The 20,967-nt window shown below is 47.2% G+C and overlaps 1 protein-coding gene across 1 annotated transcript; it reads left to right on the top strand.

The window, feature by feature from the left end:
* The first annotated feature begins 389 nt into the window (after positions 1-389).
* Positions 390-16,692, top strand: Gabre (gamma-aminobutyric acid type A receptor subunit epsilon). The gene is made up of 9 exons (XM_045141049.1): positions 390-474; positions 3,697-4,013; positions 4,419-4,486; positions 8,036-8,256; positions 8,925-9,007; positions 10,327-10,464; positions 14,228-14,380; positions 14,497-14,696; positions 14,945-16,692. The coding sequence occupies exons 1-9, from the start codon at positions 419-421 to the stop codon at positions 15,356-15,358; spliced, it is 1,650 nt and encodes a 549-aa protein (XP_044996984.1). The 5' UTR covers positions 390-418; the 3' UTR covers positions 15,359-16,692.
* Positions 16,693-20,967: the final 4,275 nt, after the last annotated feature.

The raw sequence follows: 20,967 nt of genomic DNA, 5'->3' as shown, positions 1-20,967 counted from the left end.
GAGGGGGCGCAGCGGAAGCCCACCACCTCTTTGCCCCCTGGGCCCCCAGCCAAAGCCGCCCGCAGCCGCAGTGGCGGGCCGCGCGCCGCAGCCTCGCCGCCTCCTCCCGGCCCCCGCCCCTGGCTGGCTGGCAGCGCCGCAGTGCCGGCGGCGGGGGGCCTCGGCGACAGGGTTCCCTCCTCTCCCTCCCCGCGCCCGGCCCGCCCCAGCCTCCCTCCCTCGCTCGGCTCCGGCTGCCGCAGTGATCACGGCGTCGGAGATTTCCATCGGGGCTGGGGGCGGGCCCGGGGGCGGGCCGGGGCGGGCCGGGGGGCGGAGCCAAAGTTGGAGCGCAGCAAAAGCCTCCACCTCGCGCTCCCCGGGCCAGACCAGCGCCGCGACCTCCGCACAGGTGGTCGCGCCGGTCCCCGCGGCGGCTATGTTGCCCAAAGTTCTCCTGCTCCTCCTCAATATCTTCCTACTCCTCCAGTCCAGGTGAGTCTCCATGCAGCCCAGGCCCAGCTCCGGCTCCTCCGCGAGCCAGTCGAGCGGGCCAGCCCGTGGCCAACCAAGTCCCCTCGACGCGCGCCAGCCTCCCGCGATCCCCTCCGGGATAGGCGGCACGGGCCACCGATGGTGAGCCCGGGCCGGATAGCGTGATGCTGTCCTCTGTCCGCGGGCGTCGTGCACTCCGGCCCGTCCCCCGAGACCCCCCCCCAGAGCTGGAGCGAGCGCCCGCGACCCTCGCGGGGTCCGGCGCTGCCAGGGGACAGGGGCCTGGTTGAAGCTGCCCAGCACGCGGGCGCGACTCCAGGCTGGGCTGGGGACTTAGCTAGCTCGAGGGCTGGGAAAGCGTAAGTGCGCCAAAAATGTTTGAGAGTTGCTTAGTCTGTTAGCTCTTGCTGGCATTTTTCCCCCCCGGAGCGCCTACCGAGTACCAGGCAGGATGCCAGGCAACTCTGACTTTACTTGCTTCTATCCCGTCTCTCCTCTTGGTTCCAGTCCCAAGCTTGATCCTTGGTTTAATGTAAGGGTTCCCGCCCCAGCTAAGCCCCTCTGCTGTGTCTGGCAGGCCCCCTCCTCTTCCTCATCCCCAGGCACCCTGCTGAGTCTTGCGCTGACCTTAGCCAGAGGCCAGGAATATTTTTCTCTTCTGAGGTTTGTGGTTTGGGTCTTTGCTAGGAAGCCTATCTCCACATTTCTGGCTTTTTAGGTTTTTCGTTTTTGAAAGGCGGGTTTCCTGCTAAGTGTGAACTGTCACAAGTTCCCAAGCTTCCTGACCTGCCCAGCTTTCTAGAAGCTTCCATGGCATTGGGCTTGTGACTTATTTATCTGTTTGGGGAAGGATAGGGTGGCTTCCTTGGCTACCCTGGTGGAGGGTGACTTAGGGTGGGGGGTAGCCTCAACAAGGGCTTGGTAAATGTTTCTGAATACCTAGGAATTCTCAGTCATTCGTGATCCTTCAGATGGATTTTTCAGGGGCAAAGATGGCTGGGGATAGGGAGGGTGAAGAAGGGAGGAGGGGGATGAGAGAGAAAAACAGCCCATCCAGTGGGGAGGGGGAGGATGTGCAGACTGTCAACATGGCAACCTGTGATGTCAAGAAAGAGGAGGCGACAGTGGGGAGTGCTGGGCCATCTTGATCCAGCAAACATCACTTGCTCTGGTTGGGGCTCAGCCTCAAGTCAGTTGGGTGACTTCGGACACAGCCCTTCCTCCATATAGGTCTCAGCTTACTGACCTATGCAGTGACAAGGAGAGCTGGGTTCAGGAAGAAACCCCAGTCCTTCCTCGTTCGTGTGCCTTTGCTTCCGTGTGCAGCTCAATTGGGGGGAGGGGTGCTGCTGGACATCTGGAGGGAGGTGGATGCACGCAAGGCTGCCATGGAAAATCCCACCAGCACAGAGTGCATTTTCCCATTTTATCCTTTCTAGCCTTGAAAGTGAGTTCCGTGACTCGGTGGGAGGAATAGGCATGACCAGGAGCTCCTTGACCCCCAAGATCCCAGGGCGTGGTTATTTATTTCTCTTCAGTGGCAAAATCCAAGGGATGATCAATGCCAGTGGGAATGCTTTTCCTAAGCCCAGTCCTTGCCTAGCTCACAGTTGGAATTAGCCACTTCAAAAATGAGAAATGGCACCAGCTTAGCACATCTGTATTCCAATGAAGCCATTCTGGAATACTGCAGAAAAATGTAGCTGCTGCCCAGTGGGCATGCCCTTGGCCTGAAACTTAAAGACCTGCACACCTGGTCTCTTACTCTATTTACCCACTATTTTAAGAAACATCTTGGAAGTATAATTTATAAATTTGAAAAAATGGAAATCGTGAGTTAAAAATGTCAGTGAATTTTCACAAATTAAAATGACCATGTAACTAACACCTAGATAAGGAAATAATTACCAGTCATCCCTCAAAGCTTAGTGAAATGCCTCCTTCACTTCGTCTCCTTCGCATGGGAAAGCATTCTCCTGCCCAGCATCACGTGTTAATTAGGGCTGGTGGCTTTTAAAAGTGCTTTTAATTACAATCCTTTTCAAGGATGTATAGATGTAAGGAGATAGAGTAGATTTTTATCACATTTATGAACTAATGATCACTTATTTTCTCTGTCCCCTGCCCACCACCCATTTTATGGCTTAGATTTTTTTAGAATAAATTTCAGACATCATATCATTTTATATGTAATTATTGTGGTCATTAAGAGTTTCACCTATAACAGAAGAAATCATCACTGCACTAAAACATTAAGAATAATTTATTCATGCTTCAGCAACCTAATCAGTGTTGAAATTTCTGCTATTGTGGATAATATGTTATAGTTTGCTTTTAAAAGTCAGGATTCAATTCTGATTCATATTTTAGCAGTTGGGACAGTTTTATTTTTAAGTGATTGTTGCTGAATTAGAACCTATATACAGAAAAGAGCTCAAATCATAAGTATGCAGTTGATGAGGGGTCAGAAAATGACCACAGTGGTGTACAAAACAGAGCCAGGTAAGACCTGAGAAGCCCCCTGGTGCCCCTTCATTATTATTTGCCAGGAAACAAAGCCCTACCCTGACTTCTAATACCAAGGGGCCTTGCACACATTAGCATATGGAATTCTTTTAATTTAAAAAGTGTGATGCATTATTACTGTTATTTATGATTATTAACCTTGATGCCTGGATGTGGTGTTCAAGATGGCCTCCTGTTGGCTCTCCATTTCCTGTCTCCGTAGCCTGCCTTCCTCCACCTCCCGCCCCCTGCGTGATGATTATTACAAAACCATCGCCGGATATTCTAGCCGGGCATGGGAGGGGCAGCGTGGCTTTCTTGGGCATTCCCCAGCAGTCCTGGACCTTGGCCTGCCCCCTCCTCACAGGTGCTGCTGCTCAGGCAGATGGGCAGCCAAGGCTAGTAACAGCAGCTGATTGGCCAGAGCTCACGTAATGATGCCTTCCTCCTTTGTTTCATATCGAATAGCCTCTAAAAAATACGTCAAATATTTGTCATTGACATTTTTAAATAAAGAATTATGAAAGAAGGATAGCATGGCAACCCCTAAAAGAACAGCCAGACTGAAAAGGAATTATGAAATATAGCTCAACATTTAGTGTCACTATAGTACAGCCTTGCATTGCAAATATTTTGGTTGGGTTCTGTCCCAAGAGGCACCAGCTGGGGCTCGCAGTGAGTGAGGGCAGAGCTTCATCTCTGGCTTGTCTGTTCTAGGGTCAGACCTCACACGGAAGTGGCGGATGAGCCCACTACCCATGATGATGTAGTCTACGGCCCCCAGCCGCAGCCGCAGCCGCAGCCCCTGCCCCAGCCGCAGCCCCAGCCGCAGCCGCAGCCCCCACCACAGCCGCAGCCCCCACCCCAGCCGCAGCCCCCGATCCCCCCTGTGGGAAGGAAGATCCTCACAAAAGAAATCAAGCCCACTGAGCTGATCACGACCGGGCATCCAGGCAGCAAACTGGAAGAAGCTTCGGCCGTCCTGAACAACCTCCTGAGCAACTATGATGCCAAGTTGCGCCCTGGCATTGGAGGTGAGTAGCAGAAGGGAGTTTTTCCCCTCCTGGAGGAAAAGCGGGTGGCGGGCGTAGATGTGGAGAAGGGGCCTGGGCTCAGGGTGTCATATACATGGCCGAGAACGACTACCTCTGTCTGATCTGCCAAGTAAGAAACAAACGTGTCTCAAGAATGCCATAGACCTTGGTCAACACGTTTCACTTTTCTCATCCTCAGTTTTTCCAACTCTAAAATGTCATGAGTGTTCTACAAGGTGTCTGTCCAACCCTTAAAGTCCATGAGCTGAAGTTTGCCCTGAAAGAACAGATAAGGAAGAAGAATTGGTCCTCTTTGCTCCATTCTGACCTCCACCCACCCCACCCCACCCCGCCGCCATGCCCCTATTTGGCACTTACCCTCTGCTACTTCTGCTTCCCTTACAGAGAGGCCCACTGTGATCACTGTTGAGATCTCTGTGAAAAGCATCGGGCCTCTTTCCATCCTGGACATGGTGAGTACCGAGCTTTGATGACAATATTCCCTAGCCTGGGCCCTGACACAGAGAGAGGGTTGGCAATTTACACTTGTTTTCTACCGTTTCCCTTCTCCAAGGGGGTGGGGGTTGTTGGTGTTTTGCGGGGGGGGGGGGGGGAAGGGAAGGTTTTAACTATCACAAGGTTGAGAACATGTCTGGAAAAGGTAAGTCCCTTGCTGCCTGAAGAGAGGACCTTTAGAATCCTGACTCGCATCTTCAGATCTTCAGTGAAAATAAAAATAATAAAGCAACTTTCAATCACCACGATCACGCCTCTTTTTTTCTGAGTATTTGTATGGACTTGAGTTGACAGTTACCAGCTCTTGTTCTAGAACTGTTTCTCTAATTTTGTTCTAATTCCTTGTGTTCTTTCCCTTCCAATAGTTTCAGTCATCTCCTACATGGAACATGATAATGTGTCCCCATCCAGTCCTACTAAGGAGGCCTCCGTGTGATGCGCCTTCTGTAGTTCTGACCCTGCGGTCGATCACATCACCTCACATGACACGATTCTTTTTTATCCCTTATGAGACCACATACAGCCCAAGTTTCTTATTTGATGTCACTGTTTGAGGCAGATGAGTGTTTCCACAGGATTTGTGGGTCCCAGTGCTAGTCACCCAGTCAGTGAAGTTGGTTAAGGGGAGATTGTCACCCTGCAGACATTTGGACATGTGGGATTGCGCTGGGAAGCCTCGGCTTCCTACTTGTGTGTTGTAGTCAGATTTTTATACCAGTGTCCTGGCTCAACTTAGAAAATTCCCAGTCTGAGCTTTAAGAGCAGTGACTGATCTGGGAACAATGGCCTGTCACAGCATCCCCAGTGCTAACTCTGCCTCTTACTGTGGGAAGTGTTGCAAGTGATTCTGATTAAGCCAGTTCTGAGACACCCTATTTCTAGTTTCAGGTAGCTAAAAGAGATGGCCATCCCAAGTTCCCTGTCAAACTTGGGAAAAATTGAACTGTGGACCACTAGTTATTGGTTGGTGGATCAAGAAGTGCCAATTGGTGTCTTGTTAAATTGCAGTGAAATGCTCATTTTGAATGCTTCATAGCAAACCAGGAGCATGGTGAGAGTGTGGAGAGGAAGGCTTCCCACCAGCTTCCGAGCAGTTCATGTGCTGGGCCATGAAGGAGACGCTGCTGGCCACGTGGGAAGTGCCAGGCCCTGGAGATGTGGAAGTCTTTGTGAGGGCAGCTGAGATAGGGCAGGGCTGGGCAGGATCAGGCACTTCCCATGAACGGTAGCCAGGCCCTGCCAGCTGTTCTCTGCCTGCTTCTCTGGCCTACTGTGGGAAAAGCTGGCCCTTTGCCCCACCCTTTCTGGCTTCTAGGAATTTGGTGGCTGCTTTGGACATTTTTTTATCCCTCTGTCACAAGGAAAGCAGCCATCTTTTTCACCTCTTCCCTAATGGTTCTTTGGCCTTCTAGTGTTTGGATTTTTCGCCTTTGTCTTGTGACCCTCCTGCCTCAGGTTTACTTAGGAAAGACCTGAGGATTTTTCAGAGAAAAAAAAAATGGAGCTTGATAGCAAAAATGGATTCTGGGGGGCAGTGTGTTGCCATTACCGGTGCCACTGGCTCTCTGGGCCTCAGTTTCCCTACTTCTAATGTACATTAGGCAAGCTAGCCTTCAGTCCTGCTGTGGCACAGTGCTAGCTAGTACTTCCTGTTCCAGCTGCTTGCTGGGGAACTGCAGTGGGCTTCGCTCTTCTGGCTTTTTGTGCTACCCAGCTTATGGGATCCATGATAACTGGAGACCACATAATCATGGCTGTACCTATGCCTGTGCACGTGCGCACACGCACAGAGGTTATAGGCACTTGTTTAAAAGGAAAATATACAGCAGCCAAATAATGATTCTTGTCTTTTTAAGCATGAGACTAGATAAACATTTCTCTTGTGACTGGAAGCACTTCATTTTTTAATATAATTCGGGGGAGTGAATGATGAAGGTTAATTAACATCTGTGCCCCCCAAACAAAAGCTGAAAGGGGAGACTTCACTGGACACAATCAGAGGTGTGTGCTTATACAGCCCTGAGTGCTTTGGAGCTGCGTTCTCTGAATAGCTGTGGCAGTGTGGGTGTTCAAATTGTGTTAACCTGCCGTACTGAGCTCTGTCACCCGTCCGGTTCTCAGTGACACGTGCCTTCCCAAGCCATTACCTATTTGAGAGTGTTACTTCCCTTTGGGAGGATGTGGAATGGAAAATTCCGGTCCCCAAATATATATATTATATGTTGTATATTGTATATTATATATAATAATGATATATATATAATATAATATAAATTATATATAATATATAATGCAGGCATAAGTTGACACCATAAGCTATTCCCCCAGTCCAGGATGTCTGTCTAGTTGTGTGAGAAGAGCCACGTGTGAGCTATGAGGCAGGGCTGTTTGAGGGGACTTTAAAATAATTTTCAGGATGCCATTTAATAAAGAGAGTGGCTGGTAATTGTGTTTCAACCAAGGTCAAACAGATATTTAGTGAACATTTAATAATGTAATATATGTGCATGTAATTCATCAGGAAAAATTAAAGTGAAATTAATTTCCACTCGAGTTCAGCTAGGTCTCCTTCATTCCATTTCCCTTAGGCCCATTTTGAGGGTGCATCGAATATTCTGTTGTGCCACTTAGTGTCCACCGACTATTTTGTTCCGTATTTTGACTTTAACGTAGTTCCATGTTCTCGGCTGTGGACCCATGTGCCACTTTTAGGCATCAAGTCTGTCTGCTTTTAGTGCCCTATGAAGTGTCCTCACCTCACTGTTGCTAATCTTTCAGATATCTGGCAGCCACTGGCTGTCATGACTCTAACACATTCATCCAGTCACTCTTAAATCTCATTGTCTCTAACTTTGTGTTTCATGTTGCTTTTTGGTAGCAAGGTACACTCAGGTTTGCTGTTTTATTTGACAGCACTTGTTTCTAAATGGTGGAATCACTGCAAGATACCTCCTGTGAGCCCAGGACTGTTATAGCAGTAGTGCTACAGGCTGAGTCCTGCAAAGCCTCTGGGGCTTTGAAAGCTGGAGGTGTTGGCATAGTCACCTATGTATAGACTGCCAGTTGATCTATAGTCCTTGGCGGTCTACTGGTAGAACATAAGGTTGAGGCACTAAAAACCTTCAGTCAGGAGGACATGACTGCAACCTTCGTGCACCTTTTCATGATTCAGTTGCCTCTGATTTAACATATATAGATAATTAAATCAGTTTGTCAGAACAGAAAGGGAAATGCTGCATTGAAAATATGTATCAACTGTAAGGGTATCCTAGAAGGGTACGTCTGATCTTTTGACTAGGATCATTGGGTTTGGCAACTTCTGAATTCCTTCTGGTGTCAATACTAGAAGAATCTTTGAGGTTTTTTGCTTCCTGGCCCAGAGCTTCATGCATCCTACCACATTCTCTTCAGGGTTCTGGCTTAGGGAGTGGTCAGGAACATATTAGCATGCAGAAGGTCTTTATCTGATTAGCTCCAAGTGTATGGCTTTCCATCATTTCCACCAGGAATACACCATTGAAATCATCTTCTCCCAGACCTGGTATGATGAACGCCTCCGCTTTAATAACACCTTTGAGACCCTTGTTCTGCAAGGCAACGTGGTGAGCCTGGTGTGGATCCCGGACACCTTCTTTAGGAATTCTAAGAACACTGAGGAGCATGAGATCACCGTACACAACCAGATGGTCCGCATTTACGGGGATGGCAAGGTGTTGTACACTGTTAGGTATGTTGAGCCTTTCATGTCTCACCTACTGGGACACCCCTTCCAGGAATCTTAGCCAAGATTCATGGGCAGAAATAGTGTCCTGAATAATACTTCTAGATCATTAAATCAACCTCTTCCTGTACAGATACAAACACTGAAGCATCAAAATTAAAAAAAAGACAAAGCTGGGACTGGCACCCAGTTAGTAGGCTCCCAGTCTAGAGATCCCTCAACTAGAATGTGACAGTATGACTGCATTGCCAGGACAATTCCATCCCAAGTGGGCACTGGATGTAAACACACGTCCACGGTGGTGGAATTGTCCAGGCGGTGCAGCAACGCAGCGGTTGGAAAGGTACCTAAGGCCAGGCTAGATGCTGGAGCGCCTGGCCAGAGAAGCTTGCACTATGGTATGAGCATGTGCAACTAGTGAAGGATGGGAGATTGGAAATCTTTCAAATTAAAAAAAAACAAAAACTCCATTTAGGTTGGTCCTTACACTTCTTTGATGATAGAGCCCAGACTAGTCAGGTACTTAGAAGCACTTCTTGCTCTTTTTATTTCTTTGAGGTTTTTTTTTTCTTAAATCCTACAATTTTCATTCATTGGTGGTGATCCCCAAATCAAAGGTGGCCGAATACAAAGTGCTCAGAGCCAACCTAATGAGGCTCCTTTCTCCCTTCCAGGCTGACCATTGATGCCGGATGTTCATTCCACATGTTCAAATTTCCAATGGATTCTCACTCTTGCCCTCTGTCTTTCTCTAGCTGTGAGTACCTTCTTAGGTTTCTGGGATCCAGAGACACACTGGGTCCCTCTTTTTCTCATCTTTGTCCTTTCCATTTTCTGCCTCTGCTTTTCTCCTAAGATGGTGCCATGGTTGCACAGAGCCTCCATCCCCCAGCATCACGTTTCCTGCTCCCCCCCAAAAAAAAAACTGCTGTGTTGCGTTCCTTTGGCTTTATGTTGGGTTCCTCCCTCCCCTTTGCAGTACCTCAAGCTAGTTGCTCGCTTCTGAAGTGTACCTGCAGTGTGTCTGCTCCTCTGCATCTCTGCCTCAATGCAGACCTTTGTCATCTTGCCCTTGGACTTTGCAACATCTCCACTTTGAAACTGAACATGTCCTAAGCTAAATTCATTTTTGCCTCCAAGCCCCTGCTTCTGAAGTCAGTATGCTGCTTCTGTGTTCCCATCGGCTTCATTGGAAGGGGTTTCCCCCACCCAGCTCTCCAGGCCAAGACCTTTGTTGCTAACCTCCTACATCTGCTCAGTCCACACATCCTGTTGGTGGTGTTCCCTCCAAATCTCTACTGATCCCGTTAATTTCTTTGCATTCTACCATAGCTTTGGCTCCTGCCTTTACTTTTATTTTTGCTATTTTTTTGTGCCTAGCTTACTGCCCTGGCCTCCCATCACTGGCAGCGTGCCAGCATGCTATGCTCACATTAGAACTAGAGTGACCTAGCTGAAGTGCTACCTGGAGCAGGTCACTTCTTCATCTCAAAGCCTTCCTTACCTTGCATGGATCAATTGTGACTTCCTTAAAATGACCCTCAGGGCTCTTTCTGACCTGGCCCCTACTGCTTCCTCCTGCACAACTCATCTGTGAGCTAGTCATCCAGAAATATTGCTATTTCCATATAATGCCAAGCATTCCATCTTTCTGTGCTGCCTCTCACCCCTCTATGTCATCCATATGGAAAATGCTTACTTGGCCTTCAAGACTTAAAGTAAATGTCCCTAAGAAGTCTTCTCTGAGTGTGTCTCCAAGTGATCCTTCCCTACTTTATTTGCCCACTATTCCCCAGGGAGAGGAATACTCATGTCATTCTCAATAAAATGTGAATTCTTGAGGGCAGGTTCATGCCTTGCTCATCTCTGTATTTCTAGTCCAGGGCCTGGTACTAAGAATACTCATTAAATGCACTTATTGAATGGACTTCAACAATCAGGTAAGAGACAAGGTCCCACAGCTGGTGAGGCCAGAGTCATGATTCGAAAGCATGACTCAGGCTGACTCCATGCTTGTGAGGACCTCAACTGGGTTTCTGAATCTCATAGAGCCCTCGTTCCCACATTGCTTTCTAGTTTCTTATGTGGAGAGCGAGATAACTTACAAGTGGGCGGACTTCAAGCTTGAAATCAACGAGCAGAACTCCTGGAATCTCTTCCAATTTGATGTTACTGGAGTGAGCAACACAACTGAAATCACCAACACCCCATCTGGTAAGTGTGCCATGATAGGGCAATGTAGAGGCCAAGGAGGGTGGTATCAGGAGGTGGCTATCTGTCCAAATGTTTTCAAGAACCCATGGATATGTTATGTAGGTCGTGGCTCCTGTAGTACATGCTAAGCACTTACAACTGTTTGCAGAGGAAACTGAGACTTTTAAACTATGTCTCAGTCTCATCTGCAAAGAAGTAAGTGCTTTGCTAAGTCCTCAGAGACATTGGGTAAGTACATAAAAGATTTGTGACTGTCAGAATTTCCATGAAGCTTTGTCCTGCAGAACCTTGAGGTTCAAGGTCTTTGTCACAACACTGACCTACTTAGTTGCTTTTGGAGAATAGCACTCATGTGATTTCTCCATACCTAGAGCCAATCTAAGCTGGTTGAATGGGAAGCAAGGTTTATTCTAATGGGAGGTGGAGGCTAGAGTCCTAATGGCAGGTAGTGAAGGCCGGGGTAGTCTAAAGGAATTACAGAAGCTACAGTGACTACATCAACATTTATGTTAAAGGAGCAGCTCTGAAAATCACAGAATGCCACCAAAGGCTTCATGGTGGATATGTGACTATTGTTTTTCTGATCTTGTTCCTTACAAGAATGGAAAGGGAGGGTCCTGGGTCTCTTAACTTGCAGTTCCCAATTAGGTGTGAGCATCTTTGCTTGTGTTCCTAGGTGATATGAATGAGGAGCCAAGGAACTTCCCCAGGGTAGCTCCACAGCACCCCTGGAAACCCTCTTCACATGCATTGATCAAGTTCAGGGCACTGCCCTCATCGTTTCCAGAATGTGGATGGAGCAAGTCACCCAAACAGCCATTTGTGATGGGAAGCCTCTTGCTTTGCTTCCATGTAGCTCAACAGTAAATCTGCTTTTGCTTCACTCGTTGAGTTAGTTATTGGCTGAGGGACAGCTCACGCTCACCTGGCTAGAGCTTTGCTTACATAGTTCCAGGCAGGGGCCAGGGGCTGCTTTCCAAATGCTTTCTTCTTTCTCTGGGGCTCTGAGGAAGCCATTTCACTACCTTTAGCATGAGATCTTTGCTCTTGCTACCAGCTAACACTGGGCCTGCCTCTTAGCGCTCTGCACCTAAGTTTCTCCAGATAGGTGGAGACCAAGAGGACACAAGGCCCAGGGGCTTTCAAGTCACTAGTGGTTCCGTTTAGTAGATGGTTCCACATTGTTTCAAAATGGTGCCCTAGTGACTGCAAAGCCCCAGAGGCAGCAGCAGCAGCAAAGCAATTCAGTGGGTAAGCAGCAGCTCTCCTTTCTCTTCGGCTGGACATCAGCTGTCCTGCGTTGTGGTTTCTCCACTGCCAGAGTCACTACCAAAGTTCCTTTCTGTGGCCATAGCATACACACATTTCCCTAGGGTTCAGAATGCGGTGATGGCCTGCTGCTCTGAGCACCCTGGGACTTGAACCGGATAGCCACTGTTTCAGGAGCTTCTTAGAGAGGCGATCAAACCATCCTTCACTTGCAAGAAGGTTTCTCTCTTCTCTTGAAATGTTTTCCCATCAGAACATTCTTCCCATTCATCTGACATTGGAGTCTCTGGGACTTTTACCAATTGGACCTGCTTCTTTTCCCTAGAACTATTCACTTTACCCTAACTCATGTCATTCTTCCAAGTAGTCAAGTTTAAAAGATTAGTATTACCATCTGAGGCCAAGTTCACATTCTCTTCTAGACTACATACATAGCCTTAGTGCTTTTTGCTCCCTTGCTCTTCAAAGCTTTAGTCAACTCATCCTTTTAATCTATGCCCCCTGAACACAGTCTCTTGCTTCTGACAATGCAGTGTCCAATGATGGTCTGGGCAAAGCAGGTAAGAGCAAAAAGCATCTTTATTACATAATGTTTGCTTAGGTTCCTTAGCCCCAGATAGCTTCCTCATGCTTCTCCACTCCACAGAAAGAATCAACTGCATGTTAATATCCTTCAGCTGGCCTTCAAAGACCAATTTCCATCTCTTGATAGGTGGGCAAGGTTCTTTGGGTGGAATTTAAATAAAATAGAGAATTCCAGTGGAGTGGTAAATGATCTTGTTACAAGTATAAACAATCTCAGCTGACTTGTGGGGCTAGGATGGTCATAGATAACTAGAGGACTTCCTAGAATTCAGTGAAATCCACAAATCAAGAGAACTAGGAGGCAGATCAATATATTTTTTAAATATTTTATTTATTTATTTATTTGACAGAGAGAGAGAGAGAGAGAAATAGGCACCCCAGGGCCTCCAGCCACTGAAAACAAACTCCAGATGCATGTGCCCCCTTGTGCATCTGGCTAACATGGGTCCTGGGGAATCCAACCTGGGTCCTTTGTCTTTGCAGGCAAATACCTTAACCACTAAACCATCCCTCCAGCCCAGTAGATTAATATTTTGTGGACAGTATGCAAGTATGAGGATGGTCCCTCATACTTGAGAAAGTCTAGCCCTGAATTGCAATTCTGGAAATACTGTATTTTCCCATAAAATTTTCTGGTGTTTTCATCCTCCAATGTCAGTGCTTGACCTGCACAGACATTCCAGGCAAGTGGCCACCTTCCTGCAGATAGAGTCATGTTTTAGTCTGCTTTCCAAAGCCGTTGCCCATGAAGAGAAGTCCTTGAGCACATGGTGCTCCAGGCTTAGACAGTGAGGGTCTGAGCTAAAGGGCCTTCATGGGCCCTTCCTGGAAGGAATTGAAAAGCCTGCCTAATTCAAGGCCAGGGAATTCTATATCATCAGTGAGTTGGGAATTTGAAGCTTGGCCTCACCAAAGGAGTCAGGATTGGAGCAATAAAATCCCACGTGATGTCGAGAGTAAAAAGTGAGGCTCAGCGAAGAGCCCAAACTAGTCATGTCGCCGTGATACCACGCAGAGTATTTGCCACCTTAGGATGCAGGTTGTCATCAGCTTCTCCACAAGTCTCTGCCGACGCTCTAGGATGAGAACAAAAGGAGGGACTCAATTCCCTAAAGGATGTGAAAACCTCAGTCTGTCTTGCAGATGTATACTCTGCAGTCTTAACATCTGGAGGGCTGACTGAAATTTTCACTTTCAGCTATTTCTTCTGTTTTCCTGAAGCGTGCTGTTTAGTTTGGGGACACTAGATTAAGAGAACGGAGAGTCTAAGGTTTGAGTCTTGGTAGAAGCATGCAAGCTCTCACAGAATATGAAGTCAGCTAGCCTGGGTGTGTGCACATGGGGGAGTCAGATCCAGGACAAGTGGGGCCTTTAGTGCTAAATTGCATAGTCTAGACTTGAGTCTGGCTCATGTGCAGTAGGGAACCATCAGAAGTTTGGGAGACAGGTGTTTTTCCATCCGCCGCAGTTGTTGCAGTGGATGGATCTAGAAAGAAGGCTGAGGCCTTCTGTGCTTTTTCCGTCACAGCTCATCTCCTGAGAGAACATGCCTTCTTTTTGGGTGTGAAGGTCTCAAGCAGCCATGTGGACATGAGCTGTGTGGTCCTGCTCTCAAGGGTGTTAACTGATACCTTCGCTTTTGTCTCACTCTGCTGTTAACTGACTTTTGGGGTGCGGGTCAGTGAACTGAGAAGGAATTGATTAAGGTTGTGGGGTTAGCTTAGCTCTCTGCTGGCTGTGGGTCTCCCTGTAAGTCTCCCTTCTGGGCTTCTGCTGCTCTGTGTGTTGTACTGAAACAGCCTCCCTCCTAGGACTATGGGAAGGCAATCCATGTGGGACCCACAGTGTGTATGTTCTGCTGCCCATCTCGTCAGTGCTGCAACTCAGTGCTTTATTTTATGTCTTCCAGGTGAGTTCATGATCATGACGTTTATCTTCAATATGAGCCGGCAGTTTGGCTATGTTGCCTTTCAAAACTATGTCCCTTCTTCTGTGACCACCATGCTTTCCTGGGTCTCCTTCTGGATCAAGAAGGAGTCTGCTCCTGCCAGGGCCTCTTTAGGTAAGATGGTAAGGTAGGCGTAAGTATGGATGCCGGCCAGAGAGTTTAGCTCGACCAGGGCAACGAACTACCATCTGAAGATGTCACCAGCCTACTTTCACTCCTTGCTCTTGCAGGGATCACCTCTGTGCTCACCGTGACCACACTGGGCACCTTTTCTCGTAAGACTTTCCCACGTGTCTCCTATATCACAGCTCTGGATTTCTACATTGCCATCTGCTTCGTCTTCTGCTTCTGTGCTCTCATGGAGTTTGCGGTGCTCAACTTCCTGACCTACAACCAGGCGAAAGCCCAGGCTTCTCCCCAGACCAGGAATGTACGACCTGAGTGGGGGGCGACGTGGGGGTGAGGCAGGGGTACGAGGGTTATGGCACATGGCTAAATTTCCAGGTGGCGGGGAGTATCTCTAGGACTGTGGGGGAAATCAGCTTCCTGATGTGGTGGGTAGAGTCCTGGAGGTCTGCGAAATGGTCTCCTAAGGGCAGTTTCCAGGGAGTTGTGGGCAACCTTTATAGTCTTGGCTCACAGTCCCTTGACTCTTCCCATCTCTTTTGTCTATTTCAGTCTCTGACTGGAATCCGCGCCCGTGCCCGCGCCCGCGCCCGTGCCCGCGCCCGTGCCCGCGCCCGTGCTCGTGCCCGCGCCCGCGCCCGCCGGGAGACGGAGGTGTTTGTGTGCGAGATAGTCACCGACGAGAGAAGCGAACAGGAGGAGCTCCCAGGATGCCCAGGCCAGCGCCCCTCCTGCCCAGGTAGCCCCGAGGGTCCCCAGGGCCTGTGTGATAGGCTGGCTTGCTTCCGGTGCTTCAAGGGTCTCAAGAAGTATTTCTGCATGGTTCCTGATTGTCAGGGCCAGACCTGGCAGCGGGGCCGCCTCCACATCCATGTCTACCGCCTGGATAACTACTCGCGGGTGGTTTTCCCGGTCACTTTCTTCATCTTCAATGTGATCTACTGGCTTGTCTGCCTTAACCTGTAGGTGCTAGCCAGTACCATGGGGCAGCCTCTTCAGTTCCCCGGGAGGTTCCAAGCCCCTTGCCTGCGGAGTTGGGGAATAGCAGCAGCAGCAGCAGCAGGAGCACATAAAAAGGGTCTTTCCTTCCCTGTTTCCCAGGCCGTGCAGAGTTTGTCTCTGCTGGCCCTCCTCCCCACTGAGTCTCACTCAGTCTCCTCAGCAAACCAGGCCCATGGCTGAAACATGAGCTATCTCCCGACAGACCGATGCTGACAACCACTACCCTTCTGTCCCAAACCCAGGATTGCTTTTATGGTGCTAAGGGGCCCAGCTCAGGACCAGATCCAGAGTGCACAGGCCAACAGTTGTAATAGAAGGAGGCCCTCCCCTTTAAGCCAGGTCATTAGGTTCTTGTTTCTCTTCCCGCCCTCCCTTTTCCTGCAGGCAGACAGAATTGGGCATAAGCTCTTTAAGAGGAGAGGAGCCAGCCAGTAGGCCTCTTTGGGACAGTATCCCTCCCTCTGCTGCTGTTTCGTCTCCCTCTCCTGCCCCCTGCCTCCATCTGCAATACCAATCAAATTCCCTTCATCCAGTGGGTTTCTCTTCTCGTGTGGGATTATATATTCTCGTGTGGAATTATAGTAATTACCCCCTGCTTTATGTACCCCTTTCCCTCCTCCTTGACCCCTGTGGTTCTTTCTGTAACTTACCCAGTGACTTTCCCAGCCCTGATCCAGGTGCTAGGCCTTGGTAACTCCTTGGGGCTCAGAAACTTGAAAAACTGTTTCGCAGAGGTCAGTATCCTCCATTGATTGGTGCCCACCTTGGGCACAGCCTTGAAGTTTGACTGCTTTCCTGGCCCCTGGACCCATGAGCCAGTCCACTGCCATCCCCGGGGCACTCACAATCACAATCAATTGAATTCCCTTAAATTTCTATGGCACTTTACCTTTGACAAAGCACTTTTGACAAATAATTTATATTTAGAAACTCAGTAGAGCCCTGTGACATCTTTAGGGCAGTTTCTTTCCCCATTATGCAGATGGGAACCCTGAGGCACAGATTGCTATGGGATTGTGGATCTTACTGGAAGCTACTCAGGAGCCCACTGTCACCTGCTAGACCATATGACAGGGCTAGACAGCTCTGACTACCCCGATGTGATTCTTTCTCTTCTGCTGGCACCCCAGTTGCAGAGCCCAGAGTGGCAGGCTCCCTTTAGCCTGCTCAATGACTGGGTCTGAGGTGCTCAGACTGTTCCCCCTGGCAGAACTTCTCCTGGCTCTAGTCACCCAGTGAGACGAATTTGGACATGCCCCAATGCTTGTATATGCTGAATGAAATCTGTGTCTGTGTTTTGTGGGGGTGGGTAGGGTGGGTAATCCATCTGCTTTTGTCACCATAGTAAAGGGGAAACATGAATAAATACATCAGCAAAGCATTCAAGGTGTGGCTGGTTACTTTCATGGTCAAGTGTGTTTTCTGCTCGGTTTTAAACCTTAAATTTATGATCCCAAGCATTGTTTGCTCCCTTCTCGACTCAATACTCCCAGACTTACCAGGGTGAACTACATACCCTTCTCTCACTAGTAGGGAACAGAGGAGTGTAACAGGATGTGTGACTCCCTTCATATAGTCCTTGACTTGCCCTTATGCCTCGGTTCCCTACATGTTCCTTTTGTGGTATCCATCATCCTCAAGCCTGCTTTGTCAGGGATGGAAGGTACCTCAGCGCCAGCAGGCTCAGACCACCCCCACATCATGTAAAGAGAGAGGTGCTCTGACACAAAGAAAAGGAGGTGTCGTGTCCATTGCTAAGCACTGGGCTATATTGTCTTCTTATCACCTTGGCGAGTCTTGGGTCTCCCTGGTATCCACCACCATTTTCAAAAAGAATCTATTCTAAACTAAAGTGGGAACATCCCTGGTCTATGGGTATAAGCATAACCATTTGAAGGGCACTAAAAATTCAGCCAAAGAACAGGGTAGCTTCCACACTGTGGCCTGTGATCTTCAAAACCATATGCTTTTGACTCATTCATCAGTACCAGGCATGGATTCCCCCTCAGCGGAATATAGGTAGAAAAGCGTGGGCGAACATAGGTAACAAGAGGTGAATACAATCAAATTACAGTATATTCATGCATTAAAATTGTCAATTACAAAAATAAAGAAAAGGAGCTAAGTGTCTCCAGTCACCCAATCTACCAATAGTGGGGTGGATTTCAGCTCCCAGAAATCGTAACCCCTGAGTTTCGCTTGAGGAAGATTAGAATCTATGGTTGTTTATATTTCAAAAAAAAAAAGAAGTATATAAAAGTATGTTAGAAAGTGTTGGTCTTGGCATCCTATGACGTTTCCAATTCAAATAGTAATCAGAACCAAAGGAGAGACAAAAATGGTATAGTAACAGTTGACATTTTGTTACAAAATCCTTACAGTGATACTCAACTATTTTTCCTATGATAAACACGTGTATTTCTGTGTATTTTCTGAGATTCTGACCTGTGGCCAATGTCACTTAACACTTTAGGAACTAGGGAGATGTTTCCTCAGTTTCACCTAAATTAGAAGGAACAGGGGAGGGGGCTTGGGAGATGGTTCAGTGGGTTAGAGTATTTATGGGAGAAACATGAGGGCCTGAGTTTGATCCCCAGCTCCCATGTAAAAAGCAGGGCATATAACCCCAGCACAGAGGGGAATAGAGATCACTGGGGTTCACTGGTTAGCCAGTCTAGCCAAATGAACTCCAAGTTCAGGAAGAGACCTTGTCTCAAGGAAATAGGGCAGAAAATCAATAGAGAAAGACACCTAATAGCCTCTTCTGATCATACAAGTGTGCATGAGCCACACCCACTTGTGCACGTGCACACACACACACTGCATACTATACAAAAAAATAAAGAAGATAAAGGGGGGCGTGGTGGTGTGGATCCTATGGAAAAATGGGTATGTTTCTTTTGTGAGCACTCAGATTTAAATGTGTTCTTAGGAAGAAAACTAGCACAGCCCATATTCTTTAACTGTACTACAATAAAGTTGCAACTACACTTTCTATCATTTGTAGATCTTAAAAATCTTATGTCATCAGTTATTTTTTAAAAAAACATTAAGAAATTGAAAGTATGATTGGGTACACACCTAAATATAAAGTTAATGAAGAAAATACTGCATATCAAAACCATAGAGTGCAATGCAAACTACACTAAACTTGCAGAAAAAAGAGAACATAATTTAAGCATTAGAGTTACTAAATATAATGGAAGAAAAAAAAGTTCTGCAATGAGAACTAGAAATGAATAAGGATAAAAACATGTCACCTTAGGAAATTTTAGGGAAGCTGGGAGGTTGCTCAGTGGATGGAGAGTACATGCCAGAGTAGCTGAATTTGGATCCCCAGACCACATAAAGCTGGACGTAACAGCATAAGCGTCTGTAATCTCAGCATGCCTGTGGTGAGGCGGGCAGAAGATGCGGGAGAATCCTCAGAAGCCCATAGGCCAGGTTGCCTGACATAAGCAGCTGCAAACAAACCCTGACTCAAAACAAGGTACAAGGTGGAGACAGACACTGAGCTTGTCCTCTGACCTCCACCTGTGTGCCATAGTACATGCAAGCATCCCTGCCACACAGAACATGTGTAGTCATACACACAAAAGCATTGGAGAAAAAGAGATATTTTTAATATAGAGAACTAGCTTAAGCATTTTAAAAACAATAAAGTTGTGCCTCGCTCTTTTTATAACCAATTACAGATTTAAGAAGAAAAGGAGGGCTGGAGAGATGGCTCAGCAATTAAGACACTTGCTTTCAAAGTCTAATGACTCAAGTTCGATTCCCCAGCACCCATGTAAAGCTATATGCACAAAGTGGTGTATGTGTCTGGAGTTCTGAAATGACTAGGTGCCCTAGCATGCCCATTCTCTCTCTCCCCTCCCTGTCCCTCTCTACTTCCAAATAAATAAATAAATTTTAAAAAAGAAAAAGAGGGCCAATAAGTGACTCAGTTAAATGTGCTTACTTTCAAAGCCTGCTGGCCTGGGTTTGATTCCCCAATCCCTATATAAAGCAAGATGCAAAGTGGTGTATCTATCTGTGATGTTAAAGGCCTATGACAGTAGAAAGCAGAGCCAGGGGACTCTGCGTTCATAGGCAAGCTAACCTGACATTTGTTTGCAATCTGACAGTTCACTTAAAGTGACAGAAGACCCTATCTCCAAGAAGGTGCAGCACACATGCACACCATAAGTAAATAAATATAAATAAATAATAAATAAACCCTTTCAAAGGAGATCCTAAAGGGACTATTGGAATGGGCTGGAGAGATGGTTTAACTAACTGTTAAGGCACTTGCTTGACAAGCCTAAGGACCCAGGGTTGATTCCCCAGAACCCATGTAAGCCAGATGCACATAGTGGTGCATGCATCTGGAGTTCATTTGCAGTGGCTAGAAGCCTTGGCATGCCCATTCTCTCTCACTCTTTCAAATAAATAAATAAAAATAAAATATATTTAGGACAGGAAAATATTGTTGAATATGTTTATGTTATTAAGATGGGGATTGGGATGACCCTTCTGAGCATGACATAAAATACCAGAAAGTACAAGGGGAAAAAACTGAAAGGTATGTTCATACTATAAAAAAATAACAAAAGTCAGGAATTCATAGCCAAACAAACACACTGTCACAGTTCAGTTTTCATCTTAGTTTCTGAGATCAAGATAGTTTTAAAATTGTGTGTGTGTGCTGAAATTAGAAAGGAGATCATGAAAGGGGGAGAAAAAGCTTAAGGGAGGAGAAAAAGAGAAAGTTACGGAATACAGGTGATATAAAAGCAAAAGGGCAAGGAAGGGAACTGAGCAGAAGGGAGTCCAGTGTGGTAAAGGGATGAATTTAAATAAATAAAGTCTGACGTGTGTATTAGAATCCCATAATGAAGCCTATTGCATTATGTGGCAACTTAAAATGAAGTTTGAAACAGCTCATGTATACTGTGGTGTATGAATTGCAGAGCGCTCTAGGATCAGCACCTTTGAGGGAGATGCATGGACCATGGTCGGGGGAGGGGAAGTCAGCATACAATGCAGTCACAAGAACCTCAGCCAGACATGTCCTGGAGCCATTTGTGTGGGCTTTCCCTATTTTTTTAATGAGAGGGGGGGGGGGAGAAATAGAAATAGAGAGAGAAAGAACTAGTGTGCCATGGCCTCTAGCCACTGAAATCTAACTCTAGATGTGTGCACCACCTGTGTGCATGCATGGCTTTATGCATGCATCACCTTGGTCTGGCTTTCATGGCATGAGGGAGTTGAACATGGGTCCTTAAGTTTCACAGGCAAGCGCCTTAATTTCTAAGCCATCTCTCCAGCCCCAGTTCTTCCAATTTTTTTTTAATAAATCGGGGCAATGGGTGGGTCTTTAGTCAATCACACTGAGTGTGATCATGAACTTGAAAGGCATTTGAAATGTGGTCTTGTTAACAGGGTCTGAGCTGAAGGCTATCAGCCTCCGCCAATCTCAGTAGTTGGAGAATCAAGAGCGGTGCAGAAGGGAAACAGTACCTTAAGTCTCAGCCACAGCATCCCCCAAAGTTCTTTCCCTTACCTTACCTTGGCTCGTGTTCTCTAATAAA

Source organism: Jaculus jaculus, chromosome X, assembly GCF_020740685.1.
Source record: "Jaculus jaculus isolate mJacJac1 chromosome X, mJacJac1.mat.Y.cur, whole genome shotgun sequence".
Classification (NCBI taxonomy): domain Eukaryota; kingdom Metazoa; phylum Chordata; class Mammalia; order Rodentia; family Dipodidae; genus Jaculus; species Jaculus jaculus.
Note: the sequence above shows the minus strand (reverse complement) of the source record. Positions and strands in the feature narration are given on the sequence as shown.